The 24,812-nt window shown below is 62.2% G+C and overlaps 1 protein-coding gene across 1 annotated transcript in view; it reads right to left on the bottom strand.

The window, feature by feature from the left end:
* Nucleotides 1-24,812, bottom strand: part of PPFIA4 (PTPRF interacting protein alpha 4) — a 134,231-nt gene that overhangs the window by 22,278 nt on the left and 87,141 nt on the right. The window contains exons 6-20 of the mRNA XM_074977877.1: nt 23,977-24,078; nt 23,280-23,501; nt 22,278-22,424; nt 17,837-17,971; nt 16,337-16,420; nt 15,237-15,368; nt 14,539-14,601; nt 13,113-13,204; nt 8,891-9,032; nt 7,619-7,824; nt 6,348-6,588; nt 5,631-5,666; nt 2,430-2,563; nt 1,174-1,340; nt 401-494 (exon numbers count right to left, since the gene is read on the bottom strand). Of these exons, the coding sequence (XP_074833978.1) occupies nt 401-494; nt 1,174-1,340; nt 2,430-2,563; nt 5,631-5,666; nt 6,348-6,588; nt 7,619-7,824; nt 8,891-9,032; nt 13,113-13,204; nt 14,539-14,601; nt 15,237-15,368; nt 16,337-16,420; nt 17,837-17,971; nt 22,278-22,424; nt 23,280-23,501; nt 23,977-24,078 (1,997 nt within the window). The remainder of the gene's footprint in view (nt 1-400; nt 495-1,173; nt 1,341-2,429; nt 2,564-5,630; nt 5,667-6,347; nt 6,589-7,618; nt 7,825-8,890; nt 9,033-13,112; nt 13,205-14,538; nt 14,602-15,236; nt 15,369-16,336; nt 16,421-17,836; nt 17,972-22,277; nt 22,425-23,279; nt 23,502-23,976; nt 24,079-24,812) is intronic.

The raw sequence follows: 24,812 nt of genomic DNA, 5'->3' as shown, positions 1-24,812 counted from the left end.
ACACACACACACACACACACAGAGCATCTGGCAAGTCCGACAGGACCGCAACCTCCCACCCCTGCAGTCAGCACGGTGGGCACTAAAACAACAATGCTGGGGACACCGTTATGCGCACGGCGTAGGCACATGTGCACGAGCCCGACATTAAAATGGGCCCAGAAGCAGTTGCCAGCGGCTGTGGGGAACGGTACTTAGCAAAACAACAGGAGGGGTGAGGATGGCTCAGGAGAGGTAGTGGTGACCGGACGGCTCAGATCAGCTCAGCAGATGCTGGGTGGACAGGGAGACACTCAGGACTCGGTGGCCAGGAAGGGTTTCCAGTAGCCCTAGCCTTGCTGCCACCTTGCAGGCCTCCTCCTCCCCTCATTGACAGGAGCACAGAAATGGGCACGCTTACTTCTTCCTCAGCCGCCGGTCCTTCTCTGCCTGGGCTCCCAGCTTGCCGAGCGCCAGCAAATCCTGCATGCCGAGCTCAGGGTCAGCCATCAGAACTGGGCCAGGAGGAAACCAGTGTCAGAGATTACACTCGCCATCATCTGGTGCCCAGCGCCTGCCTGAACCAGCCACGGCCCCCTGCCTGGAGCAGCTGCAGGGGCAGGCGATGGCAGCAAGAGGTGAACCATGAGAGAGCTGGCACTTCCCTGGCCCACGTTACAGAGGTAAGAGCTGCAAACGCTGCCTGGCGTCTGGATTTTCTCATCCCCTTCTTGCAGGGGCACATCGCCTCTGAGGATCAGAGCTCCACACCGAAAGCCCTGCAGCGGGTGGCACTGCCAGCGCCCTCTGGCACGCACATAACTGTGCAGCCCCGCCAGCGTGGGCAGAGTGACACGGGTATGAATGCACTGGGGCTTCGCCATGGCAAGGAAAGGGGAAGAAGCTCCACTGGGGAAAGGCACCTTAAGGTCAGTGCTGGCACTCGGGTTACGCTGGTCCTGCTAGCACGGCAAGACCGGACCTGGCTGCCCACCCGTGTGGAGCAGGCCAAAGGCAGACGCTGCACGCGGGGACTAGGGCGTCTTCAGAGCAGGGCGAGCCGTCGAACAGAGACCTGCCCCTGCCCAGGCTAAGGGCGGACGGCAGCACCTCCCTGCGTATCTCCCACCCAACCAGGGACGCAGGCCTCACCCCCTGCCCACCCTGCGGCACAGGGGAGGAGGGGACTCAGACCGTGGCCGCTGGCCCCATCTCGGCTCAGCTGGATCAGGCGGCCTTTCTCCTTCTTGCCGAATAAGCGCCCGATGGACGATTTGATCCCTTTCCTCTTGGAGCCTTTGTGCAGGGAGTCCTGGCTGCTGGTGCTGCTGCTCAGGGTGCTTGTCTGCTCCTCCAAAGAGCTGGGAAGGGGCACGGGGAAGAGAGAACAGGCAAAAACTTCTGTTGGCTCTTTACTGGGAGCAGGGCCCAGAGCAAGGAGCAGGGCAACCCGGACACCTCTCAGAGCCAGCTCCTCCCAGGAGGGAGCAGTAAACCTCCTTTGGGTTTGCACCGTGCGCCCTCCAGCCCTGGCCAGGGCAAGCAAACAGGCACTGCCGACGGGGGAGGAAGATCATAGACTCACAGGGTCGTAGAGCTGGGAGGGACCTCAGGAAGTCTTGGAGCCCAGCCCCCTGCCCAAAGCAGGATCAGCCCGAACTAAGTCATCCCAGCCAGGGCTGTGTCAAGCTGGGACTTAAAAACCTCTAGGGATGGAGATTCCACCACCCCTCTGCAAGCTGCATGGGACCCAGGGGCACGCACCGTGGGAAGACCAAGGGCCTTGTGTTCCAGAGGGCTGCTCCCCTCCCATTAAGCACCAAGCCCCCTTTCCCATCTGCCCGGGCTAGAGGCGTGCACGCCCTTGCTGTTCACCTCTTCTCCAGACTAACACTGGGGGCTGCTGACCGAGCCCATCTGACATGGCTTACCCAGCGAGCTGGGCTTGGCCGGGGGTACAAGCAGGCAGCCGGCATCTGTCTTCTCATTTCTAGCCCCAATGCCAGCTGGTTACTCAAACTTCAACCCAGCAAAGCCAGGGCTCCAAGCAGAGTGGGTGGGTGGTGGTGGGGAGGTCACTGCACCCCACTCTCCAGGAATTACCGAGGGAACGCTCCACTCCCCGCATCTCGGGGCTGGTGGGCAGAGACCTGAGTGACCAGCATTCCCAGACCCCGAGGGGTCCACAGACCACATGCTACAGCCTCAGCCCTGGCAGAGCCCTGCTCACCTGGGCACCAGCTCTGGGTTTAAAGCAGCTGTGCCTTTAGTATTCCCACCCCCGCATCTCTCCGCAGCTGCCTTCCGCTCAGCTAGACAGGACATGCCGAGCCCTCCCCAGCCATCCCCTAGTGGGCCAGGCCCTCTGCCGCACCCATGGCTTGTAGGGTGGCTTCCCTACTCCAACACACACCACACGCCTCTCTTTGCCAGACCTCCTGGCCCCGTACCTTCTGCCGTCCTCCTGGCTGAGCGCGGGGTGCCCCAGCTTCTCCAGCCTCAGCGTCCGTGGCGAGGAAGGGGGGGAGGTCTCACATTTTATGGTGGTTTTATCTTCTCGGTTCTCCTCCCGAGCAGCTGGTGACTGAACACACAATGGAGCAGCCAGGTTAAAAGGGAACGGTAGGAGCCCTCCTCTGACAGAGCAGCCCAGCCCCAGCCCAGTGACAGCAGCTGTCCAGCCAGGGCCCTTCCAAGGGAAGGGAGAACAGGGCCAGAGTCCCAAGCCAGCATGGAGCCAGGGGCCAGCAGGGCTGGGACAGAACCTGGTGGCGTGGCAGAGAAAGGAGTTTCCCACTGTGCATCTCCCTGAACGCCACGGGAAACCTGCCCACTGCCCAGAGGTGGGTTCCTCCCAGCTCCCCCGGGATACACGAGCAGAAGGCTGCTGCAGGGAGTTACCTAACTGTTGCCCACCCCATGAGTCAGCCCAGCTCCTTCCAGCGCCCCCAGGGCCCAGGTAATAACCTTGCACTGGCCCTGATGCCTTCCCAGCCCTAGTCCACCTGGCACTGGAGAATCCTAGGGCTGGGGAGAGACCTCAGGAGGGCATCGAGTCCAGCCCCCTGCCCACAGCAGGACCAACTCAACCAAATCGTCCTTCCTTGTCACCTCTGACCTCACTGGATGTTCGGAGCCTTGTCGGTGCTGGGCTGAACCGCCCCACTGTTGGGTTGGAGCCAATGGGAAGGGAACTATGACAGGAGCGGGGCTGTGTGTGGGTGGACAAGGGGCACTGCTGGGGCCAGCTGAGCCCGAGCTGCAATGTTTTGTTGCTGCTTCTCACGGCTCCTCTGCCCTGAACTCTTGGGGCAATCAAGAGGAAAACGCATTGCCCTGAGTTCCCCTCCGTGCCCTCCCCTCGGCTCAGGTTCCTGACGGACACTGCAAGGTCACCGGACGCGCCAGAGCGGAGACGGCAAACACCCTTCCCTGCAGAAGACAGAAGATTTTGCTCTGGAGCAGGGAGATGGCCCTGGACGCTGGCGGAGCTGCAACTGGGCCCGTACAGCAAACCCGGGGTGGGCAGTGCAATGGAACACAGAGGCACAGCTGGCTCCAGGCTCATGGCCAAGGCATGCACGCAGCCAGCACATTGCCTACGCACGCAGCCCCAGGCCCAGCATGTGCACCACAGCAGGGCACAGCAGGCCTGGCAGCTGCACGGATGAACGCGGGAGGAGCAGTGGGACTGGGAACGCAGGCACAGAGGACAGAGAGCAGGCAAGCCTGGCAGCTGCATGGATGAACGCAGGAGCAGCAACAGAACCATAGACGCCAGGGTTGGGAGAAAATTCCTGTGCCCTCCCCTCATTCCTGGCCCCAGTGCAGGACAGATCTCTACCACCAAGGGGCTTTTTCCCCCATCTCCTCTCCAGCGATGCTAGTCCTGGACCTGGGCACGACGTTCCTCTGAAAGACGATGCCCTGTCCAGCTGCCCTGGCTGCTCGCCGCGTCTGTCAGCTGCTGGCCGCTCCCCTGCACTCTCTGTAACTAGGGTGCTTCCTCTCTCACGTCAGCCCTGTCTCCTCCGCTCTGGGGTCCCACTGCCCAGAGCCAGGCAGGGCATGCCTGGCCAGGTTCTCTCCACCGGGCAGGCCCACTCAGGCTCTTCTCACTGGGGTTGCCTTTCCTCACGTCCACCCCGACTTGGTAACGTCATTTGTGCAAGAGGGGAAGAGGGGGCTCTAACTGACCAGCCCTGGCACTCCCAGCCTAGCACCTGTCCCCACCAGCAGGGCCTGCAGAAGCTGCTGATCGGCTCTTCCCTCCTTCTCCATGTTGCGTCTAGCTGATGCCCCCAGGAACTCCGGCCCCACAGATCTCTCTGTTCCTTCGCCCAGAGCCAGGCGCACAGCCAGACACTGCTCGGCAGCGTTCCTCTCCTCCCTTCCATCCATGCGCACTGAGGCGTGTGAACATGCGCCCCACCAGCCGGAAGAGAAAGCCTAGCTGTGGGCTCGGCACATCGGCATCTGGTTCTCTCCAGAGTGAACGCCCAGTGCCTGGCTTACCGGGCACACTGCTTCTTGGGCAGTGACGCATGTGGGACAGGGACGGATGCACCCGAAGCTTTCTCTGCATCTGTTGCCCTAGAGCCTTGGCCTGGGGGGAAACAGGTGGGACTTTGGCGTGTCGCTGGGAAAGCCGCCGTAGTCCACTCACAGAGGCACAGGACTGGCAGGGGGCTCAAGAAGCCATCGAGCGCAGTCGCCTGCCCTCCAGGCAGGACCGAGCATTGCCTGGACCATCCCTGACAGGGGTTTGTGGAACCAGCTCTTAATTAAAAAGGAGAAAGGCAGCGCCTAGCTCTGGCAGGACGGGTGCTCCAGGTGCTGACCCAGAGCCTGGGGGACCAGGCTTCAAATCCCAGCTCTGCTGGCCTTCCTGTGTGACCGCCAACTCTCCCTGCCCCTGCAGGTCCCCCTGCCCACGAAGGGCGACAGTCGGTGGAGTGAGCAAGCCCAGGAGAGCGGCCAGCCTCTACGCAGAGCCCAGGGCTCCAGCAGCGATGTGCAGGCACAGCAGCCAGGTGTCCGTCCAGAGAGCAGGACGGGGGCCCAGGCTGTGACACAGGCTGGCAGAAGAGACAGGGCAGGCCAGCAGCGCAGGGCGACTCCGGACTGCACATCGGCAGAGGAAGGGCAGAAGAACCTCTCTGTGCCCAGCAGCCCAGGCTCTGCCTTGTTGTTGGTGGTGCTGCTTAGATCAGCACCCTGGGCCTCACCTCTGCTGCCACGCGCCTGACTGGTAAGTGGCCCCTCCATGCTGACTTCCTTGGGGCAGGGGGCTTGTCACTGCAATCAAGGCTCCCTGCACCGCTGCTGCTGCAGCAGTCGGAGCCCTGGGCCCTATTAAATCATTGGGCCCCGGGGTAGCTGGCTCCCTTGGCCTCCGCCGTCAGCAGGCCTGTACGTGCGGGTGTGGCAGTAGCCCCAGGGATCCCCATTGGGAGCAGAGCAGGGCGCTTGGTGTTGCAGGCCCAGGTTGCTCCCGGTCCCTGCGACTTCATCCTGAGCAGCTTCTGCTCCACGGGGTGGAAGAACACAAGCAGCTCCCGTGTGCTGCATGGGGCCCCTGGCTGCAGGCAAAGAGCCTCGCCCCAGGGACGAGAGCCAGTTTGAGAGCTAGAGGAACGGAGACGACTCACAAGCAGCTTCCTCCGGTGCTTCCTTAAGTCGCTGGGCTGGTCACAAGAGGCAAACAGCAGAGACAGGGAGTTAGTGGAGAAACCCCAAGAGAGCTGTTGCTTGCAGGATGTCCCCACCAGCCAGCCCCCGGCCCGGTGAGAACGCCCCACACCCACCTCCCCTGGAGCTGGGCAAACCAACAGGGACTGGCAACACGCCGACTTTCAAAGCCCTCGCCCCTGCCTCACACCACACACCCTGTACGGGGGGCTCCCCCAGGGCCTGGCTCTGGGAGCACATGGGGGGCTCCTGCACCCTCCCAGCCCCCACCCTCACCCGCACAGCCCCTGCCTGTTTCCACACACACACCTCCCCCTTGAGCCCCCTTAGACACACCCCTGCCCACCCACGCTGCTGTCCTATCGGACCCGCCATCCACACCCCCCCACCCCACTTCATTCGCACACTGCTCTTAGGCCCCAGACCTGCCCCTGCCTGCCCCGTGACCCCCAGCTCCCCTCCTGTCTGCCTTTCAGCTGGGATTGCACAGCAGAGTGGTGCTGGCCTGGAGCCGGTGCGCAAAGAACACGCAACAGGCATCCAGTGGTGCCACCTCTGCACAGCTCTCCCCTGGCTCCAGGGTCAGAGACACTCTGCGGTCCCCTCGTCCCCCACCAGGCGGGCACAGCAGGGGGATCGTGCAGCCCTGGCTCGCCCCAGGCATCCTGCCCGCTCACCAGCGTCATGATCCCCATGCGGTCCAGGTCCTGGGCGGCGCTGCGAGAGGACAGCTTCGGCGTGGAGCGCCCACTGACCGTGGGCGAGGAGCTGGCCAGGGACAGGGCGGTCAGGGAGGTGGGGATGGATGCCCGTTTGCGCAGCTGCATCAGATTCAGGCCCTCCATGCTACCACTGGTCACGCGGGTCTCCAGCTCCTCGGCACGCAGCTCTGTGGATTCCTTCTCCTCCTGAATCATCCTGAGGAATTGCGGAGGCATGAGGTGGGGCAGAATTCCTGCCACCCTGCTGGGGGCCTGGGCACCATTACTAGGGTCTCCCAGCTCAACAGGGCTCCACCCCGCATTGGATCATAGAACCTTAGGGCTGGAAGGGACCTCAAGAGGTCATCAGGTCCAGCCCCCTGCCCAGAGCAAGACCAACCCCGACTAAGTCATCCCAGCCAGGACCTTGCCAAGCCAGGACTTAAAAACCTCTAGGGATGGAGATTCCACCACCTCTCTAGGCAACACATTCCAGTGCTTCACCTCCCTCCTGGGGAAAGTTTTCCCTAATATCCAACCTACTCCTCCCCCTCTGTAATTTCAGACCATTGCTCCTTGTTCTGCCATCTGACACCACCGAGAACAGCCTCTCTCCATCCTCTTTAGAGCCCCCCTTCAGGAAGTTGAAGGCTGCTATTAAATCACCCCTCAGTCTTCTCTTCTGTAAACAAACAAGCTCAACTCCCTCAGCCTCTTCTCATAGGTCTTGTGCTCCAGCCCCTTAATCATTTTTTTTGCCCTTCGCTGAACCTGCTCCAGCACATCCACATCCTTTTTATACTGGGGGGGGGCCCAAAACTGGACACAATATTCCAGACGTGGCCTCACCAGTGCCAAATAGAGGGGAACAACCACTTCTCTAGATCTGCTTGAAATGTTCCTCCTAATGCACCCCAATATCCCATTAGCCTTCTTGGCTACAAGGGCGCACTGTTAAGTCACATCCAGCCTCTCATCCACCATAACCCCAAGGTCCCTTTCTGCTGTACTGCTGCTGAGCCAGTCGGTCCCCAGCCTATAACAATGCTTGGGATTCTTCCGCCCCACTTGCCCTGCCAGGAAGCCCTGGCCACCCGGAGGGAGACCGGCGTGGTGGGACGGCAGTAGCAGCTGGGCCCCATCGCTCAGGAAGAACAGGCGCCAGGCAGAGTGACGGTTGTTTGGAAACCCCCTCACTGCGCCAGGGGTGTAAGAGGGGCACCAGCCTGAGCCAGGCAGGGCTGTACCGGATCTCCTCGTTGATAGCATCCAGCTGCTCCTGCAGCATGATGGCGAGCGTCTGAGCATCGGAGTGCCCGCTGGGGGACAGCGCGTCCATGGAGCTGAGGAGCGCCTCACGGTCGCTCTCATCCGCGTCCGAGATGTCCGGGTCGCTGTCGAAGCTGTGAGACACGGTGGCCAGGACGCCGCCCGGCTGGGCCTGCTCCCAGTCCTGCAAGAGCGCACGCCCACACAGGTCACGGAGCAAGCACAGCTTCCCCGCCCCTGCAGAGGCCAGGGCCCTGCCCATGGGAGTTGGGCTTTGAGGCGTGGGGACCCAACCGTCATGGAGATGCAGCCCTGGGGCAGGGTCTGCAGCCCTCTTATTCCTGTGCGAACCTCCCTCGCACAGCTGTGCCAGGAGACACAATGGGGCCAGGCTCCTGGGATCACACATGCTTCCCTGCAGCAATTTGAGAAGGGTCCCTCGAGATGGCCCTGCACGTCCCCAGAGCCGGGCCTTGGGCAGAGCCTTCCAGCACATGCTGTGTCTTGGGGACAGGGGTTCCCAGAGCCAGGTCCCAGGGAAGGGAGCTCCATATGTCCCTCAGAGCCAGGCCCTGGGGAGATCCGTCTCTTTTATCCAATATCCTGGGGACAGGGGTCCCCAAAACCTGCCCGCATGGTGAGGGGTCCCCCAAGTCCCTCAGAGCCGGGCCCTGGGGAGAGAGGCCCCCACTTGCCCCCTTGAGCCAGGCGGAAGGGGGCCCCCACTCCCCAGAGGTAAGTCCCAGACACCATGGCCTCCGCGTGCTTCCAGAGCCTGGTCCTGGTCAGAGGCCCTCAGACTCCCCCGTCCCGTTCCCCAGTGAAATGCAGTGGCAGAAGCTCTGCACTCCGGGCAGTGCTCCCTGGCCACACAGGCCGGGGCACATTCCTGCTGCTGCTCATCCCACCACGCCAGCGCGTGCCCGAGGTGTGATCTAACTGCGCAGTGAACCCACTTCACCCCCCGCTGTAAATCAGGCCTGGCCACGCGCCAGTTCCTTCCCCACACAATCAGGAGCCTCTTGCCAGCGAAGAGGGCTTAGGGCAGAAGCCCTGCAGCTGTCCCAGCAAAGCCCCCCTCGCTCGAGAGGACTCGGGCAGCTGCCGCGACCCTTTCCCTCCCAGCAGACCTGTAACACGCCCCAAGCTGCAGGCGTAACCGGAGCTGCCTGCAAGCCGGCCGGCCGGCGGGCAGGCGGCTGGAAATCACCCACAAGCTGCATTTGGGGAGGCTGGTGCTGGGGTCTTACCTTGGGGGGCCCTTCCCGCAGAGCTGCAAACCGACCCTTCTGGGGCCGGTGCAGTCCCGCAGGCGCCCCGAAGGTCTCGGCAGGGGCATGAACCACAGCGCTCAGGGGGTACCTCAGGTCCGTGGCACTGCCCATGTGGGATCTAGGGGAAGGAAGGGGAAGAGGTGCTGAGGGAAAAGTGACCGTTAGGACCCTCCCTGCCCAGATGAGCTGGCGCCTGCGACTGGCCCCGACCCTGCAACCCGCCCACAGGCCGTGTCCAGCCTGGCCTTGAGCTGAAGGGAAAGCAAGATGGAGGCGGGGCAGTTGGAGCTCCAGGGGTTGCGACCACCCGAGCTGACGGCGTCCGCCCAGGGCTCTGGAGTAAAGTGAAACGTCACCTCACTGTCTCTGGCGCCCAAGGAAACCACCTGGTGCGTGTACAAGCAAGAACCACTGCCGGGGAGCCACCCACACCTGGGACCCACCTGGTGCCCCAGGCCCTGCTCCTCAGAGGCGTGTAGGCATCTAACTCCCACCCAGCTCCAGATCTAGTGCTGGCCCCATCGTGCTCGTCGTACACGGTGGCCTCCTGCCTGGCTAAGAGCTCTACGCCAAACCAAGCCGGGCATGTTTCCTCCTTTCCCCTCGATCCCCTGAGCCCACAGTCTCATCCACGCTTGTGTGAGCCTCCTGGCCAGGCTCACGCACCCCATGATCCCCCGGCAGCCGTCCCTTCTCCACAGCTCACTTCAGCCTCTCCCCAAGACTCTGCTCCAGAATCTGAAGAAGTGGGTCTGTCCCACGAAAGCTCATCGTCGAATAAATTCTATGGTTAGTCTTTAAGGTGGTCCGGGACTGCTTGCTTTGGTTTGCAAAGATACAGACCAACACGGCTACTCCTCTGAGACTAACAGAGTAGGAACTTCTAAAGCCCTACTAGGAGACAGAGTGAGTTAGGTGCCTTGAGCCTAGAGATTTGCAAGGGCAGTCAGATGACTGGTCTGTTTAGGAGCTTTTGCCATTCTCAGTAGGCTCCTAAATACATTTGTGATCTGCCCCGATCGCTCACTGCCAGCCCTTTCCAGACCTTCACCCACCGCTCCACAGCCTGTCACCGTGGACTTCTCAAACCCAGCACCAGACATATGCTCGCATCAGACTCCCCCTGGGCCACCCCCTCAGGTGGGAATCCTTCCAAAGGTGGAGGTCGGACACGCCTGGGTACTAATGAGTTCTGGCACCCGCAGCAAACATTGCTGCTCCCCTGGCTGCGCTCTGGGTCACCCACAACCCCTGCACCAGCCCCTGGTGCCTTCTCCGTTAGCACTTCCCTGGCTGCGCTCTGGGTCACCCACAACCCCTGCACCAGCCCCTGGTGCCTTCTCTGTTAGCACTTCCCTGGCTGCGCTCTGGGTCACCCACAACCCCTGCACCAGCCCCTGGTGGCTTCTCCGTTAGCACTTCCCTGGCTGCGCTCTGGGTCACCCACAACCCCTGCACTGGCCTGGTGCCTTCTCCGCCATGCAGTTCATTGCCAGGGAGAGCAACATGCTGCCTTGGCACTCAGCCACCCAACGTACACAGCTGCACTCCAGAGCCAGGCTGACGAGCCTCAGAATGAAGGGTTACCTTCCTGCAGCCCCTTGAAGAGCAGGTGCACCTGGGAAGCCGACCACCATGTCAATCTGGCCAAACATGCAGGGGAGCACAGTGAGGACCTGAGCAGGGGTGGAGGGAGCTTGAACCTGGCCAGCTTTTAAGCAGTGACTGCGCTCTCCCTTGCCCAGGGCCGAGGATGCTCCTCGGGGAAAGGACGGGGGGGAAGAGTTCCATCTTATCACACGGCACGTCTGTGAAGGCTGCTGGTTTTGATGGAAAATTAGGGTTTTGCTCAAACCACTGTCCCCTCAAAACATACCTGTTGGCAACTTTTTGCCAAAGCAAAAGCTTTTTGGCCTCCCAACAGCTGTCTGGGGCAGGGTATCAATGCCAAAATCACAGCAATTGTTCCCATCACACCTCGGTGCTGCAAACAGGCCCCAAATAAGAGGGGGTCCAGGCCAAAAGCCCCAGCTCCTGGAGTCATGTGATTTCTTCAGAATTTCAGCTTTCATTGAACCTCCTCTGCAGCCCCTCGGCTGAATGGCCAGCCGGGCACTGGGGTGAGCAGCTTGGACTTCCCAGGCTGTCCCCACATTAGGTGATTTCCTGAGTGGCTCAGGACCCACGCTGGCCAGAGCAGGGGACTGGGGCATGGGCCCAACCCAGTTCCATGGGGGAGCTAGGCTAGCACTCGACCTGTCAGAGGTGGGTCTTGCCAGCATCTCCAGTCGCAGTGCCTTGGGTGGGGGACTAAGGGAGCAGGACTATGGCCATCAGAGAGGTTGGAGCTCAAACCACCGAGCTCCACCTGGGCCTTGACTCCACCTTCTGTGTCAACCGCTGAGTGGCCTGGGACAGGTAGACTCAGGTGTCAGTCAACCCCCACGTGGCGGCCAGAGCTCCCCCGTCCCATAGCCCGCTCCCCAACCTCTCACCAGGCACCCTGCCCCTCCCCAAACTTCCTCTTCCTGGCTCCCGTTCTCAAGGCCTCCAGCCCAGCCGGGCGTGGGCAGGGCAGATAAACGGAGGCGGAGATGCCGTTCTCTCCCTGTGCCGTCCGCCCACCCGCCCCACCGGAGCCCAGATGCAGTGCTTGTTCCTGACTGCCTGGCAAGCCCGGCTCCCAGCAGGGCTGGCTGCTGCTCGGCCTCCGTGGGCAGAAGCAGACCCGGGCTGTTTTATGGGCTCTGTCCCACTGTCACCTCACCCGCCGCAGAGATTCTTCCTTCCATGTGGCCAGCCCGGCCCAGCCCCCTCACACCCCCCCCGCACTACACAGGGCCAGGGAGGGCTGCTTTCTCGCTGCCAGCACATGGGGAGACGCCATCTCCAGAGAAAGGACCGCCGCTCATGCGCAGCCGGCAGCTCAGCCTGGCCCCTGGACAGGTACAAAGGGGACAAGCTGCAGAACAGCTCAGCCCAGGTGGGACCCAGCCCCACACAGGGGGACTTTATGTTTTGGAAACACCTAGTACCCCAGTCACCCCCTTAGAGCTACCACCATGGACAGGGAACCAACACGCCTTTGGGTAGGGTGGCCCATCCGCTCTGTTGTCCCCAGGACAGTCCTTATTTAACCTGTCCCTCAGGCGTCCCGGCTCTGAAGGAAACGGGCAAATCGCCCCGTAGTTGGCGGAGCTCCTGGCACCCCGCGTCTGGGGGTGGCAGCCCCCGCGGCCCGGGAGCCCCTCTAGGGGTCGGCTGCCCCATTCCCCAGCCTCCCACACCTCAGGGAGGCAGCTCCTGCTTCATGGCCTGGTACCCTTGCTGGGAGGCTTTGAACCCCGCCCCGGCCCCCCACACACAGGGGTTTCTGAAGCCCCATCCTCCACTCCCTTGCTGCCTCCCTGTTGGAGGCTCCAAAACCCCCATTCTCGGTGCCTCACCCTGGAGCAGCCACCCCAGTGCCAAGGAGCCCTGACATGGGACAGCAGCCCCGCCCCATGCCCGGAGGCCAGGGCCCCGTGTTTGCCACAGGGCAATGTGGTTGCCCAACCATTAGGTGTTACTCCGAACAGCACGATTTAGGGCTGCCCGGCTGCCCCAGCCCGGCGCTGTCCCGGCTCAGACTCTGCCAGCCCCAGAGATGCCAGCGCCACTCCCAGGTCACCACTCCGGGGCGGGCTGAGAAGCCAAGCGACCAGACTGCGGTTGCACTTCTAGGGCCCAGTATGAGAGGCGGGGCTGCTCTGCAAAGCCCCCCAAAGGGCCAAGCAGGGGACTGCAGGTTTTCCTGGCCTGGTAAGTCTGAGCCACCTGCTTGGGGCAGGGCGATCCAGGCCCCTGAGCTCCGCAGCAGCTCTCAACAGGCAAACAACCAACTGAAAGCAGGGCCTGGCTGTCTGCATGTTCAAACTCTCCAACACGAGCACTTACGGGCAAAGCCTGACCTGTCTCATGGGCATGCACTAGCACTGAGGGGCTCCTCCTCTGCCCAGCCTCTGCCAGCGCTGCCCATGAGAAGCATGCAGACTGTCTCATGGTACCGAGGCTGAGCGGGTGTCCCCTGAGCGAGGGAGGGACAGATGCTTCCTGCTGGGTGCAGAGCAGGTCCTAGAGAGCCCACCACACCCAGGAGACTGGCATACAATGCTCAGCAGGCAGCAGGGCGGTCTGCAGCTAAGCCTGAAGTCCATACCTGGGGTGTATGCTGTCCACGAACGTCCCACTTCTCATCTTCAGCTGGTCAACCTCCAGCCGCAGCTTCTCGATTTCATCCGACAGCCTCCTCTGCTCAGCATGAAAATGGGGAGGGAGGGTGTGTGACTTTGCACTGCCCAGCCCAGCTCCGGGCGATCTAGTCTCTCTCCAGTTACACCAGACCCAATCACTGGGCACGTCGTAACGCCCCAGAGGACCAGGCAACAGTAGGTGATGATGCTCCACACAGCCAGTGCAGGCGGTGAGCTACACATCCCCAGGGCCGTGCAGCACTCAGTTTCTTACACAGAGGAGAGTGGTTCGCACTCCCCCAGCTCTCACTCCATGCCTTGCCGGGTGGAGGTTTGCACCTAGCCCAGCAAAAGGGCTCAGAGCAAGGAACCCGCCCCGGCAGCCAAACGTGCCTCTTGGCAGCTCCTCCCCCTGTCAGCAGCTCCTTCTCACCAGAAACCTGCATCTGGACAATGTGCCCCCCATTATAAGTCACAGGCTGCCCGCAGAGAGGCCCCCGCTCAGGAGGAGGTAGTACAGCCTGGGCTGCAGCCCGGAAACCAAACAACACGCACGACCACCCAGCCACGTCCCACCGAGCTGCTGCTCATGAGGCTGGAGGCATCAGTGGGGAGGAAACGGGTGCTGGGGTCAACGGAGGGGACCAAGGGACACAGTCACCCCAGTGTGCACACGGCTCAAACGGGGGCTTCTGACAGCTGCTTCCGCCAGGCACGGCACGCCAGCTCCCTGCGCAGCCACAGCCCTTCCAGGCAAAGCCCCGCTAGGGCAGCCAAAGACGGCTGAGCCAGGCGCTTGCCGCCATGGGGAGGGCATGCCAGGAAGGGCTGGCCTGAGAGCAGCCAGGAGCTAGGCCTGGGGGTGAAGGCAGCCTGGTGCAGACCCCACCTGGGCTGCTCACCGAGGAGGAGGGAGTGGCAAACTCTGCTCCTCAGCTTCCAAGCGGAGCAAGATCAAGTCTCGTGCGAGGCCCCAGCGAGCTGCCAGGAACAGGGTACGTGGCCGGCAGCCCTGGGCTGCCTTCATAGCGCCTCCTGCCAGAACGTCCCCGGCTCTGGCCCCCCGGACCGCCAGCCTCCCCTCTGCAAGTGCCAGGGGCTTCACCCCCATGGGACCCTCACCTGCTCAGCAGGGCTTTCCCCAGAGCCAGCGACCCCTCCGTAAAAACCCCCCACGTACACTAGGACAAGGCCAGAGCAGGGGTTGGCTGGCTAGTGCCGTGCCTCCACTGGAAGGGGCTGTGGCACCTGGGCTGAGTGCAGGCGGCGGCGAAGGTGCCTGTACAATAACACAGAGGAGAGATCCCAGGTAACCGGGTCTCTGCCGGGCTCTATGCTGTGCGGCCGGGAGGAGGGAGGCAGAGCGGGCTCCAGGCGGCCCCCCGAGCGTACCTTGTCGTGCTGCTGCTCCTCAATCTGCTTTTGGGTGCTTTCCAGCTCTTGCAGCAGCGTGTTCTGAAACATCAGAACAAGAGGGGGGCACTGAGCCGGTCGGCCGGCCAGCCTGTGCCCCCAGGCACGGAGGTGCCTCTGGGAGGCTGTTGGACACAGGTCAGAAGCGGTGACTTTTCCAGACTCTCGGCTGGCTGTGGGAGGGCGCTCAGACAGACCCACCTGGGCAATCACTAGCTGGAGCATCAACCACCTGCTTCAAATCTCTCCTTGTGGGAACTTACCAGCTCAGGGCTCACGCCAGGGAGGTTTGTTCCATGCCGTGTCTGCAGCAGAAGTACTCTCCAGCCAGTCAGGAAAAGAAGGGCCTGCAAGCCCGCATGTGGGGTGCACAACCCCTCCCCGGAGCATGCGTTCCAGCCCCCCACACCTGGGGCAGCTAGCCCGGGAGATCCCCAGTGCAGGGGGCAGCGCAGAGGCCTATCGGTGCTGCTGCAAGGTGGGTAACCGTGAGCAGCCTGCCATCAGTTTTGCAGAGCTGCCCAATGCCCAGGAAAAAGGGCAGCCCGATCCCAGGGGAGGTTTGGAAGTGCCAGTCCTGGTTTTCCCAGGGGCCTCCCCCAACTCTCTGCCGTGCAGGGGCTGCAAACTGTGCCCTGTGCAGAGCCCCCTCTCGCCCCTCCAGGCGCAGCTGGTACCTTTTCCTCCAAGGCTGCCATCCGCTCCTTCAAGTGCAGCTGCAGCCGCTCGTTGGACTCGCTCAGCAGCCGATCCACCGTGTCAGACAGCCGCTTGTTATGCTCCTCGTTCATCTTCTCCCGCTGCCGGGCCTGCCACGGCAAGAGGCACTCAGCCACCCGAGCCCCTCCATGACGCTCACCAGAGGCAGGAATGGGCTGAGCCAGCTCCTGGCCACCTCCGCAGCGCAGCACCCAGGGGAGTCAGCCAAGAGAGAGAACCTGGCCAAAGCCGCCTCAGCCTGCAGAGAGCTTGGCTAGGTTTGAGCTGGCCTGCTGACTCTGAACCCTAATGATGGCCTGTCGCGCAAGCTATCTCCGCTGTTAGAGCCTTCTCTGCTGGGGTCCTTGGCACAAGCACCCGGCCGCCCTCCTGGCTGCTCTCACGGCATGCCGAGCTGAGCCGCGAGCTGTGCCAGCCACGCCAAAGCGTTCTGTGTGTTCCAGCCGCACCCACCCAGGGACTGGAAGAGGTGAAGCACGGGGGGCAGGGAGAGCCCCCTTAGCTCCTCCTGCCAGAACGCCCCAGCTGCCATCTCCCCTGAGCAGCACCGAGCCCAGATCAGAACAACCGGGGAGCCCCTCAGCCCCCAGACATCATGGTTCACTGCTCTTCCATGCCGGATCCTGAAGGGGGGCTTCTCCCCTTCCTGCGCCCCCCACCCCCAACACTCCTGCAACGCCGGTGGCCAGCATGAGCCCTCTGGCACACGGCCCAGTGGGAGGAACACCAAGTGAACCCTGATCCTGGTGAGATGTTGGCAGTGCCATGGCTGGGCGCAAGGCAGGAAGGGGAGGTGAGGGCCACCCAGACTGCTCCAGTTCAGCTCACAGGAGCACGAGCCCTTTGCGCTATGTTCCCAGACGCCCACTTCCCTGCCAGTAATGTAAGGAAATGGGCTGGGGGCCCGTTACCCTCCTGGGCAGGCGGGATTACGTGGGGCTCCCAGCTCGGCTCGAGGGTGTGGTTACTAGGTGTCACACGGCTGGACTTTTACATTGGCTCTGGAGACCACTTCATACGCCCGGTGGGGCCAGTGGGCCCCACGTATTGCGCTTACCCTCGCCAGCTCCTGGTTCTTCTCCTCCAGCTGACTCTCCAGCTGCCGCAGATGCTCCTCGATGCTCCCGTGCCGTTCCTCTGCCTAGGAAAGGCCAAGAAAGCTTCCAGACGCCGGCACGAGAGGCGCCTGAGAAGCACCCTGAGCTCTGGAGCTGCACTGGGGCGTCACCTTGTTGCACACCAGCTCCGGGCTGGGTCCCGGCACGTCATCGGCCCTCGCTCACAGAGCGGCACCGACCGTGGGGCTTAGCTGGGCCTTGGGCACTGGCTCTCTGGCCTGACACGAGGTCATGGAGAACCCTGGGCCGCGGGCCACTGTGCTGCTCTGTACCCCACGCTGATGAGGCAACAGCAGCTCACTCTCGCCTGTCTTGGGGTCCCCCTGCCCCGTCCCACACGCTGCCAGTTAACTCTGCTGTTGGGGCAGGGGGACCCAGCCCGCCGCCTGCCCTCGGCTCCTCTCTTGGTGGGTGAGCCCTTCGTGTGCGCCTGCAGGCAGGATGCTGGAAGCTGGAGGGAGCCAGGGACACAGCCTACTGAGCCCCCTCGAGAGAGTCCAGGGGAGTCTGGCGGTGTGAGCTGGTGAGGGACAGCAACCCGGCAGGAGCAGGGACGCCGAGGAAGCTGACGATGGAGCACGAAGGCGTCTGCAGCTTCCCGCCCTGAGCTGTCCCTCGTGGGCTCACATCCATCCCATAGGGCCACCAGAGGCTGAGTGTCCCCAGAGCCTGCTGCATCTCTGGGCTGGTGCTGACCCTGCCGGCTCCCTGGCAGGCAGCAAATGCCCGAGCGGAACTGGAGGGTGGCAGCTCGGACGGGGCACTGGCCTGAGGGCCCTGGACACCCCCACACACTGAGCTGCAGGCAGGATGGTTGTGGCTCTGGCTGCCTAAGCCCCACCTCCGTTCTACCTGCGCTTCCCACACCTCATCCCCAACATCACCCAGGCTAGCTCAGGCCATTGCTCTGCCAGCGACCGCCGGTCCCCGCGTGCAGTAACACCCCCAGCTCTGCCCTCCCCTGTGGGGTGATCTGGCCCCACTCTACCCGGGGCCTCTCCATGGGGCAGCCCTGCTGCAGCTTCCAAAGCCACAGGTCCCGGAGGACCATCTCTGTGCCGCTCTCCAACTGCGCAACAGCCAGCCCTGTCCCGGGGCACGCACCCGGGGAGCCCCTTCCTGCAGAGGGGCGGGCAGCTTTCAAAGGCTGTGGTGCTGTGCCCCAGCGGGTCGCAGGGCACCCAGCCAAGCCTTGCTGCAGCAGGGGACCTCCTCGGCTCTGTGTGCGGCTGCAGGGCTCCTTCAGCCACCAGAGCAATTAAGAGCTCCACACGGAGAAGGTTGGCGGGGACCTGAACTCAATCTGTGCCAACAGGGGAGGTGGTCAGAGTAGGGGCTGTGGGATCTCTAAGGCACGGGGCTGGGGTGGGGATGTTCTCCGGGGAAGGGCTCAACAGGACCTGGCAAGGTGGTGGCCTCCCGTTCCCTGGCCCCCTAACCTTGGTGAGCGCTGCTATCCTCTGGGCAAGCTCTGCTTCCACCTCCGGCAGGGTCTCCGCCTTCCTCATCGTCTGCTGCAGTTTCTGCTCAGCCAGCTCCAGCAGCTCCTGGAGGTGCCGAGCCTTCTCCTCACACTGCAGGACAAGGCAGAGCAGATGCACTTAGCTTGGGGCTCTCTCATCACCCAGCCAACTCCAGCTGCAAAGGCTGCATTCCAGGGAGGGCCGGGGAACCCTGCCCCCTGGCTGGGTGGACGTCGGGGCTTCACCCACATCCTGAAAGCACCAGCCTTGGCTAGGGTCCCCGACTCCTGGTTCTGAGACGCCTGCCACAGAAGGAAGTGCCAGGACCACCCCACTGGGCAACTGTGGAATGATCTACCCAGGTGGGGAAGTTCCTTCCTGACCCCATAGTCGTGGTGAGCTCATGCCATGCAGCAGGAGGGTTTTCCTTACTCACTAATTTTTGTTACCTTCCATAAAGTAGCTGTGAATGTTCTCGCCATGCATAGAAAGGGATAACTCATTACTGAAGCCTGCTAATTGCTTAACCTCACTGACCTCCTGCGGCGGGGAGGGCCGCAGATTAATTGTTCAGAATGGAACTCCACCCACCCCCGCCTGCCTTACGTATGGGAGGTGTTGGCTCACTCTAAGGCTGGTAATTGGATCTAGGCCTGTGATTCTGCATTCACACCCCAGTCCCTTCCTCAGAGGAGCCAGGGCAGTGTAATTCAGCGGAGTGCCTGCCAGCGGCTGAGCCCAGCCCAGCACCAGCCCCTGCAGAGGGAGGGTGTGAAGAACCCCGGGCTGTTTTACGAACATGACACCGTCCCTCTGCTTCGACCGTGTTGTCTGCAGTCTGGTTACAAGGGGCTAACTGAGGCCGGGGTTGATTGCAAGAAAGACACTAGCTTGACTGCCAAAGGTGGCGGCATTTGTTCTGGAAATTTTATCCTCTAACCAGGGGATCCAGGCAGGAGCAATTGGAGCAAAGAACTTTGGGGGATACAAGGAAAGCCCACAAAGGGCAGGGCAGAGGCAGTTGCAGGGCAGGCTGAGGCCCAGACCCCAGAGGCGGGGATGTCTGGGACAAGCTAGGCCCTACCTCAGCTCAGCTGGGTGACCCTGGGAGGTTGTGATGGAGTGGGGGACACGTGTGGGTACGTGTGTGTCTCATAGAGGGTGGGGGACTCCTGCTGAGGGTAACCTGGCGACCAGGTGACACCTCTGGGCTGCAGACAAAGGAGGCAGTGGAGCCTGAGGGGTTTGAATTGGAAGTGGGAGTTGGAAGCAGTGAGTCTGGGCTGGGAGAGAGAGAGAGAGAGAGAGACACACACACAAAGGAGGGGGCAATGCCCCGGCTCTGGGGCCCCTCGGGGCCTCTTCTCCCCAGCATGGATTGGACTGACTGTCTCTGCCTGCTGCAATAACTCTTCTGTACGACGCTGTGCCCGTCAGCTCGTAAACCCGCTGTTCTGCTGAGTGAGAATCACTCCTGCCTGCAGATGGGGTGCAGAGCTTGGGGACCCCTGAACCCCATCACACTGGTGTCAGGAGTGGGATGTACTGCACCCCAAGAACGGAGCATCCAGCAGTAAGTGACGGGGGCCCAGGAGGAAGAAGGGGGGCCAGTGAGGCCCAGGTCTGCTATGACGGGCTGAGAGATGCAGTTCCCTGAGGCAGAGGGGCCTGTGGCTGACCCCGAGCAACTTTGGCCGTGGTCCTCGAGAGGGGGTGTCACACCCGAGGAGGGGTTACTCCTGGGAGTCTGTTGGAGTCGGTCCCAGCAGGCGGAGGGCCCGAGGGCCCAACCCCAGGAACAAGTGACCCGCAAGAAGTCTGGCACACTGAAGGGATTCTTCCAGGAATCGTGGGGTGCAGAGGGCATCGGCCTGTGAGCCTGCACCACGCTCAGCAACTCCGCTGTGAAGCGGCAACACCCAGAAACTGAATCAAGATTAAAGGAGCTGGACAGAGCAGCCTGGCTGTGCAATGGCAGAGCTGAGGGTTAAGGAAACTCCTGCAGGGGGGAGCCCGGATAGGGGCAGGGAACCCTGGACTGCATGGAGCTCTGAACTGAGTGGCCTGCCACAGTTTAAGGAGGGAAGGAGCGATTCCAACCCATTGTCTACTCCGGGCCAAGACAGATCTGCGAAGAGCTTTCCAGGCCTGGGCCGAGGAAGGTGCCTGTGTGTCTCTGCAGGAAAGCAGCTTGTCCACTGGGAATGGCAAGTTGTCTGTGAGAAAAGCTGCTCCACCTTCTGTGTGTGTGTCAAGACCAGCCAGGGGGGCTGGGACAAAGGAGAGAATGTCTCCGATTGTCTGTCTGTGTTGAACAGCAGCAGCAGCCTGGGAGAGAGCAGAGCCTGCGTTTGGAAAAGGTGCGAGCGAGGAAACTCGTCCATTGTCCGAGGAGGATTCCCCAGCCTGGGGTGACTGGAGAGGGAACCCAGAAAGAGCATTCCAGGTGTGACCCTGAATCCAGCCATGGGGGCTGGAGCAGAGGGACTGGCTCTGGAATGGGCAGTGGTATCCCTGATAAGGATGCTGGTCCTTGGTGCAAGAAAGGTGCTTCTGCTTCTGGGGAAGTGAATCCTTTGTTTGAGCCCGCGGGGGCTCGAGAGGGGGCCAAGATCCCAGAGTTGGATCTGAGGGCAGCTGACGCCCAGATGGGAAGTGGGCCTGCCTCTGTGTCTCTCAGGGAGGATGATGCTTTAACTTCGTCTGATCCAGTTAGTATCATCAGGGAATCCCAGAGACCAGACGATTCTGGTACTTGTTTTTTGCCTGATGCTGAGGTGTTACTGGGAGGGGGCGAGAGGACTCTGTCTGACCAGAGTCATCCTCTCGCCAGGACACAGGGGCTACGTCTACACGTGAAGCCTACATCGAAATAGGCTATTTCGATGAATAACGTCTACACGTCCTCCAGGGCTGGCAACGTCGATGTTCAACTTCGACGTTGCGCGGCACCACATCGAAATAGGCGCTGCGAGGGAACGTCTACACGCCAAAGTAGCACACATCTAAATAAGGGTGCCAGGCACAGCTGCAGACAGGGTCACAGGGCGGACTCAACAGCAAGCCGCTCCCTTAAAGGGCCCCTCCCAGACACAGTTGCACTAAACAACACAAAATACACAGAGCTGACAACTGGTTGCAGACCCTGTGCCTGCAGCATGGATCCCCAGCTGCCGCAGCAGCAGCCAGAAGCCCTGGGCTAAGGGCTGCTGCCCACGGTGACCATAGAGCCCCGCAGGGGCTCGAGAGAGAGCGTCTCTCAACCCCTCAGCTGATGGCCGCCATGGCGGACCCCGCTATTTCGAAGTTGCGGGACGCGCAACGACTACACGGTCCCTACTTCGACGTTGAACGTCGAAGTAGGGCGCTATTCCTATCCCCTCATGGGGTTAGCAACTTCGACGTCTCGCCGCCTAACGTCGAAGTTAACTTCGAAATAGCGCCCGGCGCGTGTAGCCGTGACGGGCGCTATTTCGAAGTTAGTGCCGCTACTTCGAAGTAGCGTGCACGTGTAGACACGGCTAGGAAGAGCAGACTGGCAATGGAGTTATGATGCCTGATGAAGATAAAGAAGCTGGTAGCAGAAGGGAGGAAAGTGATCCTGACCTTTTGTCCGGTGGTACTAGCTGTGTGTCTGGAAGGGGATTATGTGGGAATCCGCCTGATGGGCCAGAAACGATCCTGGGTGTAGGTGAAACCCAGAAGGAGTTGGTTGTGGCTCAAGGAGCAGTGCCCCTCTGGAGCCAGACAAGGGTGAGTTGTTGAGGAAGAGAATTTCCCTGAAGCTTTTCCTGAGCAGCCTGTGGGGACTGCAGAAAATGGGAGTGAGGTGAAGGAGAGTGAACAGGAAAGGTGCTTGTCTGTAAGAGCCAGAGCAGCCCTTTGCCTGTGGAGAAGATTGGTTCAGTTTCTGATGGCCAGGACCTGCCTGAGTGTGAAACCACTGGCTGTGCTCTGGAAGGGTCCAGGGCAGGCAGGGTAAAGGTTTCTCAGGAATTGGAAGCTGGGCCAAGTAAAGTGAAAACTATCAGGTAATGTGAGCAGCCCTGTGATAACCAAGCAAAACGCTGCACAGCCAATCTCTGTAGGATGCAGGAGAGCTCCAGCAGTTCCCCATCTCCAGATGCTGGAAACACTTACTTATCCTCATACTGGACTCCACCTCTGGTTCCATGACTCGATGGGTGGGGGGCAGCTCTCGACACGACTGACTCTTGATGGGTAGAGAAGGGGCAGGTGGTTCTAGATTGACCTGATGGGTGGGTGGTTGGAGACACGACTGACTCTTGATGGGCAGTGGAGGGGGGCATCCGCAGACAGGATGCTCAGCTGAAGGGAGGACAGAGGCCACCAAGCAGCCTCCAGTTCTGCCACCTGCCCAGCCGTGTGCCCTGCTCTACCCGCCCCCGGCCGTCACCTGGCGATGCAGAGACTCCTTGTTGGCCAGCTCGCTCTCCAGCTTGTCGTTGAGGTCGTGGATGGAGGTGGCTTCTCTCTGGGCTGCCAGGTAGCGCTTCTCCAGCGTGGTGATCCTCTCCTCCATGTCGTCCTTCTGAGCCAGAGCCTGCAGGGACAGGCAGGAGCAGTGTCACAGCCACCCGCCGCGGAAGGGGGAGCCCCGTACGGACCAGAGGGGGATTGCAGCAGCTGGTGCTAGTGGGCCACGGCTTGACGGCAACGGGGGGCCATGTCACTCCTACGCCGGGTCTGAGCACACAACCTCAGAGACAGGCTGGAGGCAACAGCCGGAAAGCCCCAGGCTGCAGCCCCACCTGCCTTGTCTCACAGCACGTCTGCGGACGGCCCATGCACTGGGGGCAGCAGGAGCTGCGGGCGCATGGCCCCTCTGAAAGGGAGATGGCCCCCCGGGGCTCCCCAGTAACAGCCCCAAAGCGGAGGCCTCATTTTGAAAGAGTGTCCCTTTAACACCCCTGCCCTGGTCCCCCTCCGCCTCGGTGCCAAACAGGCGCCAGGCACGTGGGCAGCCAGAGATGCTCCCCAGGGGAGGCAGCGCCACGTCACGCCTCTTCTGCCTGGGGCGCCCCCACCTGCAGCCCTGCTGCCACTCAGCCCCCCTTCTCCCACCTCCCCACCACACCTCACCTCCCTCTTCTCCCCCCACAGCCCCTGACACCCACACATCCCTTCTCTCCTCTGGACTCCCGCTGGGGCCTCGTGGGACACAGGAGAGGCGGGACTCAGCCGAGCCGAGCCGAGCCGAGCGGGGAAGAAGTGGCCCCGTGGCCTGGCACTGCCAGTGGGTCAGTGGCAGCCTGGCTTCCCCTGGCTGATCATACCCCCCACCTGTGCACCAAGGACCTGCCCGAAGCAGAGCTCCCGGGAGCCACGTCCCCGGGTCTCTGCCCAGCATCCTTCAGTGCCGTCTGCAGCAGAGCACAGGGAGCGCTGGGCTGCTCACCTCTCGCAGGTCCCGCTGGTACTTGCTGCTTATCTCTTCTGACTTGATGAGATCCTTCCTGGCGGTGCCAAGATCCTCCTCCAGCTCCGCCACACTGGCTGCCAGCCCCGCCAGCCGCTCCTTGGCCTGCGCCAGCTCCAAGTTCTGCTTCTCCAGCAGCTCCTGCAGCTCCGCCACCTGACTCGCCTCCTCGCCGGGGTGAACGGACCCGCTGGGGAGTCTCTGCAAGCCCCGGGACAGAGCTTTAGTGCTGGGCTGCACCAGCAGCCCCTTGAGCCGCGGCTGTGCCAGGCCTGGTGGCTGGCGTCTCACACAGGGCTGGTAAAGTTTGTCTGCTCCCTGTTTAATCGTGGGCCCAGCAGGGTGCTCAGCGCCCAGGTCAGGGCACAGCGCAGGCACCTCTCTTGGGGCGCCTGGCCCACAGTGCGCCCCAGCCATTGGGGACGGGGCCAGGCAGGAGCAGGGAAACCTCCGGGCCTGGGTCGCTGCTCTGCCCGCAGCCTCACACCACTTCCCACTCCTGGGGGGACCAATCGGACTGGCACGTCCGCTGACCACGACCAAGGAGTGTCCGGGAACGAGGGCAGCACAGCCAAGCTGGAAAGCCCTGCGCTCACTGGGTCTGCACCCAGCTGCCATGCAGCTGGCAGGCCTGGGGCAGGGCAGCCTGTCCCAGCTCTTCTCCCGGGGCTCTCACCTTCCGCAGACTCTTGTGCCCTGGCTCCTTGCCCTCCGCCTTCTTCTCATCTTCTCCGACGGGGGCTTCCCTCTGCGCGGGGCCCTGCTGGAGAACCGACACCTGCCAAAGCAACCGCGCACGGGATCAGCTCCTGCCCCGTCTCATGCCCCTGGCTCACCACCCCCAGCCAGAGCTGCAGGCCCTGCACTGCTGCTCAGCGTCGTGGATGGGAGGGACCCTGGTGACCCGCACAGGCCAGAGAACCATCCAGGGACGCTGCAGCCAGCCCGTCCCTTTGGGCTGAGCTAGAGCCCATCTGTGCCCAAGGCTGCCTGGAGCACCCAGCTGACAGCAGCCTCAGCCTGCACGTGAGGCAGGGTGGGGCGGGACTGGCTGCTGTGGAGGGGCGAGGCCCTTCTGTGTGGTGTCAGTGGGTGCCAAGGAGCAGACCCTCCAGGAGCATATGCTGTCCCGGCCCCTTCAGGCTACAGGTCTCACAACACACCAATGGGGTGATGGCAACTCACCCCAAGCTGAGGCTCTGCCCCTTGATCCCCACCCGTAAACACCCCAAGGGGCAGACGCCAGGGAGGGGGGAGCCAGGCTGGCACTGAGACAGGGAGATCAGCTCCCACAGAGCGAGGTCTGCCCTGCACCTAGCTCTCTGCCCGCCTCCCGGCACCCCTCTGTTCCCGGCACTAGCATGGGTCCCCCCTCCCCCTGGCAGCGCCAGGCTGCTCCGTACCTGTGCCTCAAGCGGGGGGACACTGGTGAAAGGCCAGAGGGAGGAAGATCCAAATGGACCCACCTGACTTTCCCAGCCTGCTGTCCCCGACTTTCCTTCCCCCACCCCC

The sequence above is a fragment of the Carettochelys insculpta genome, chromosome 26 (genome assembly GCF_033958435.1).
Source record: "Carettochelys insculpta isolate YL-2023 chromosome 26, ASM3395843v1, whole genome shotgun sequence".
In the NCBI taxonomy this organism is placed as follows: domain Eukaryota; kingdom Metazoa; phylum Chordata; order Testudines; family Carettochelyidae; genus Carettochelys; species Carettochelys insculpta.
Note: the sequence above shows the minus strand (reverse complement) of the source record. Positions and strands in the feature narration are given on the sequence as shown.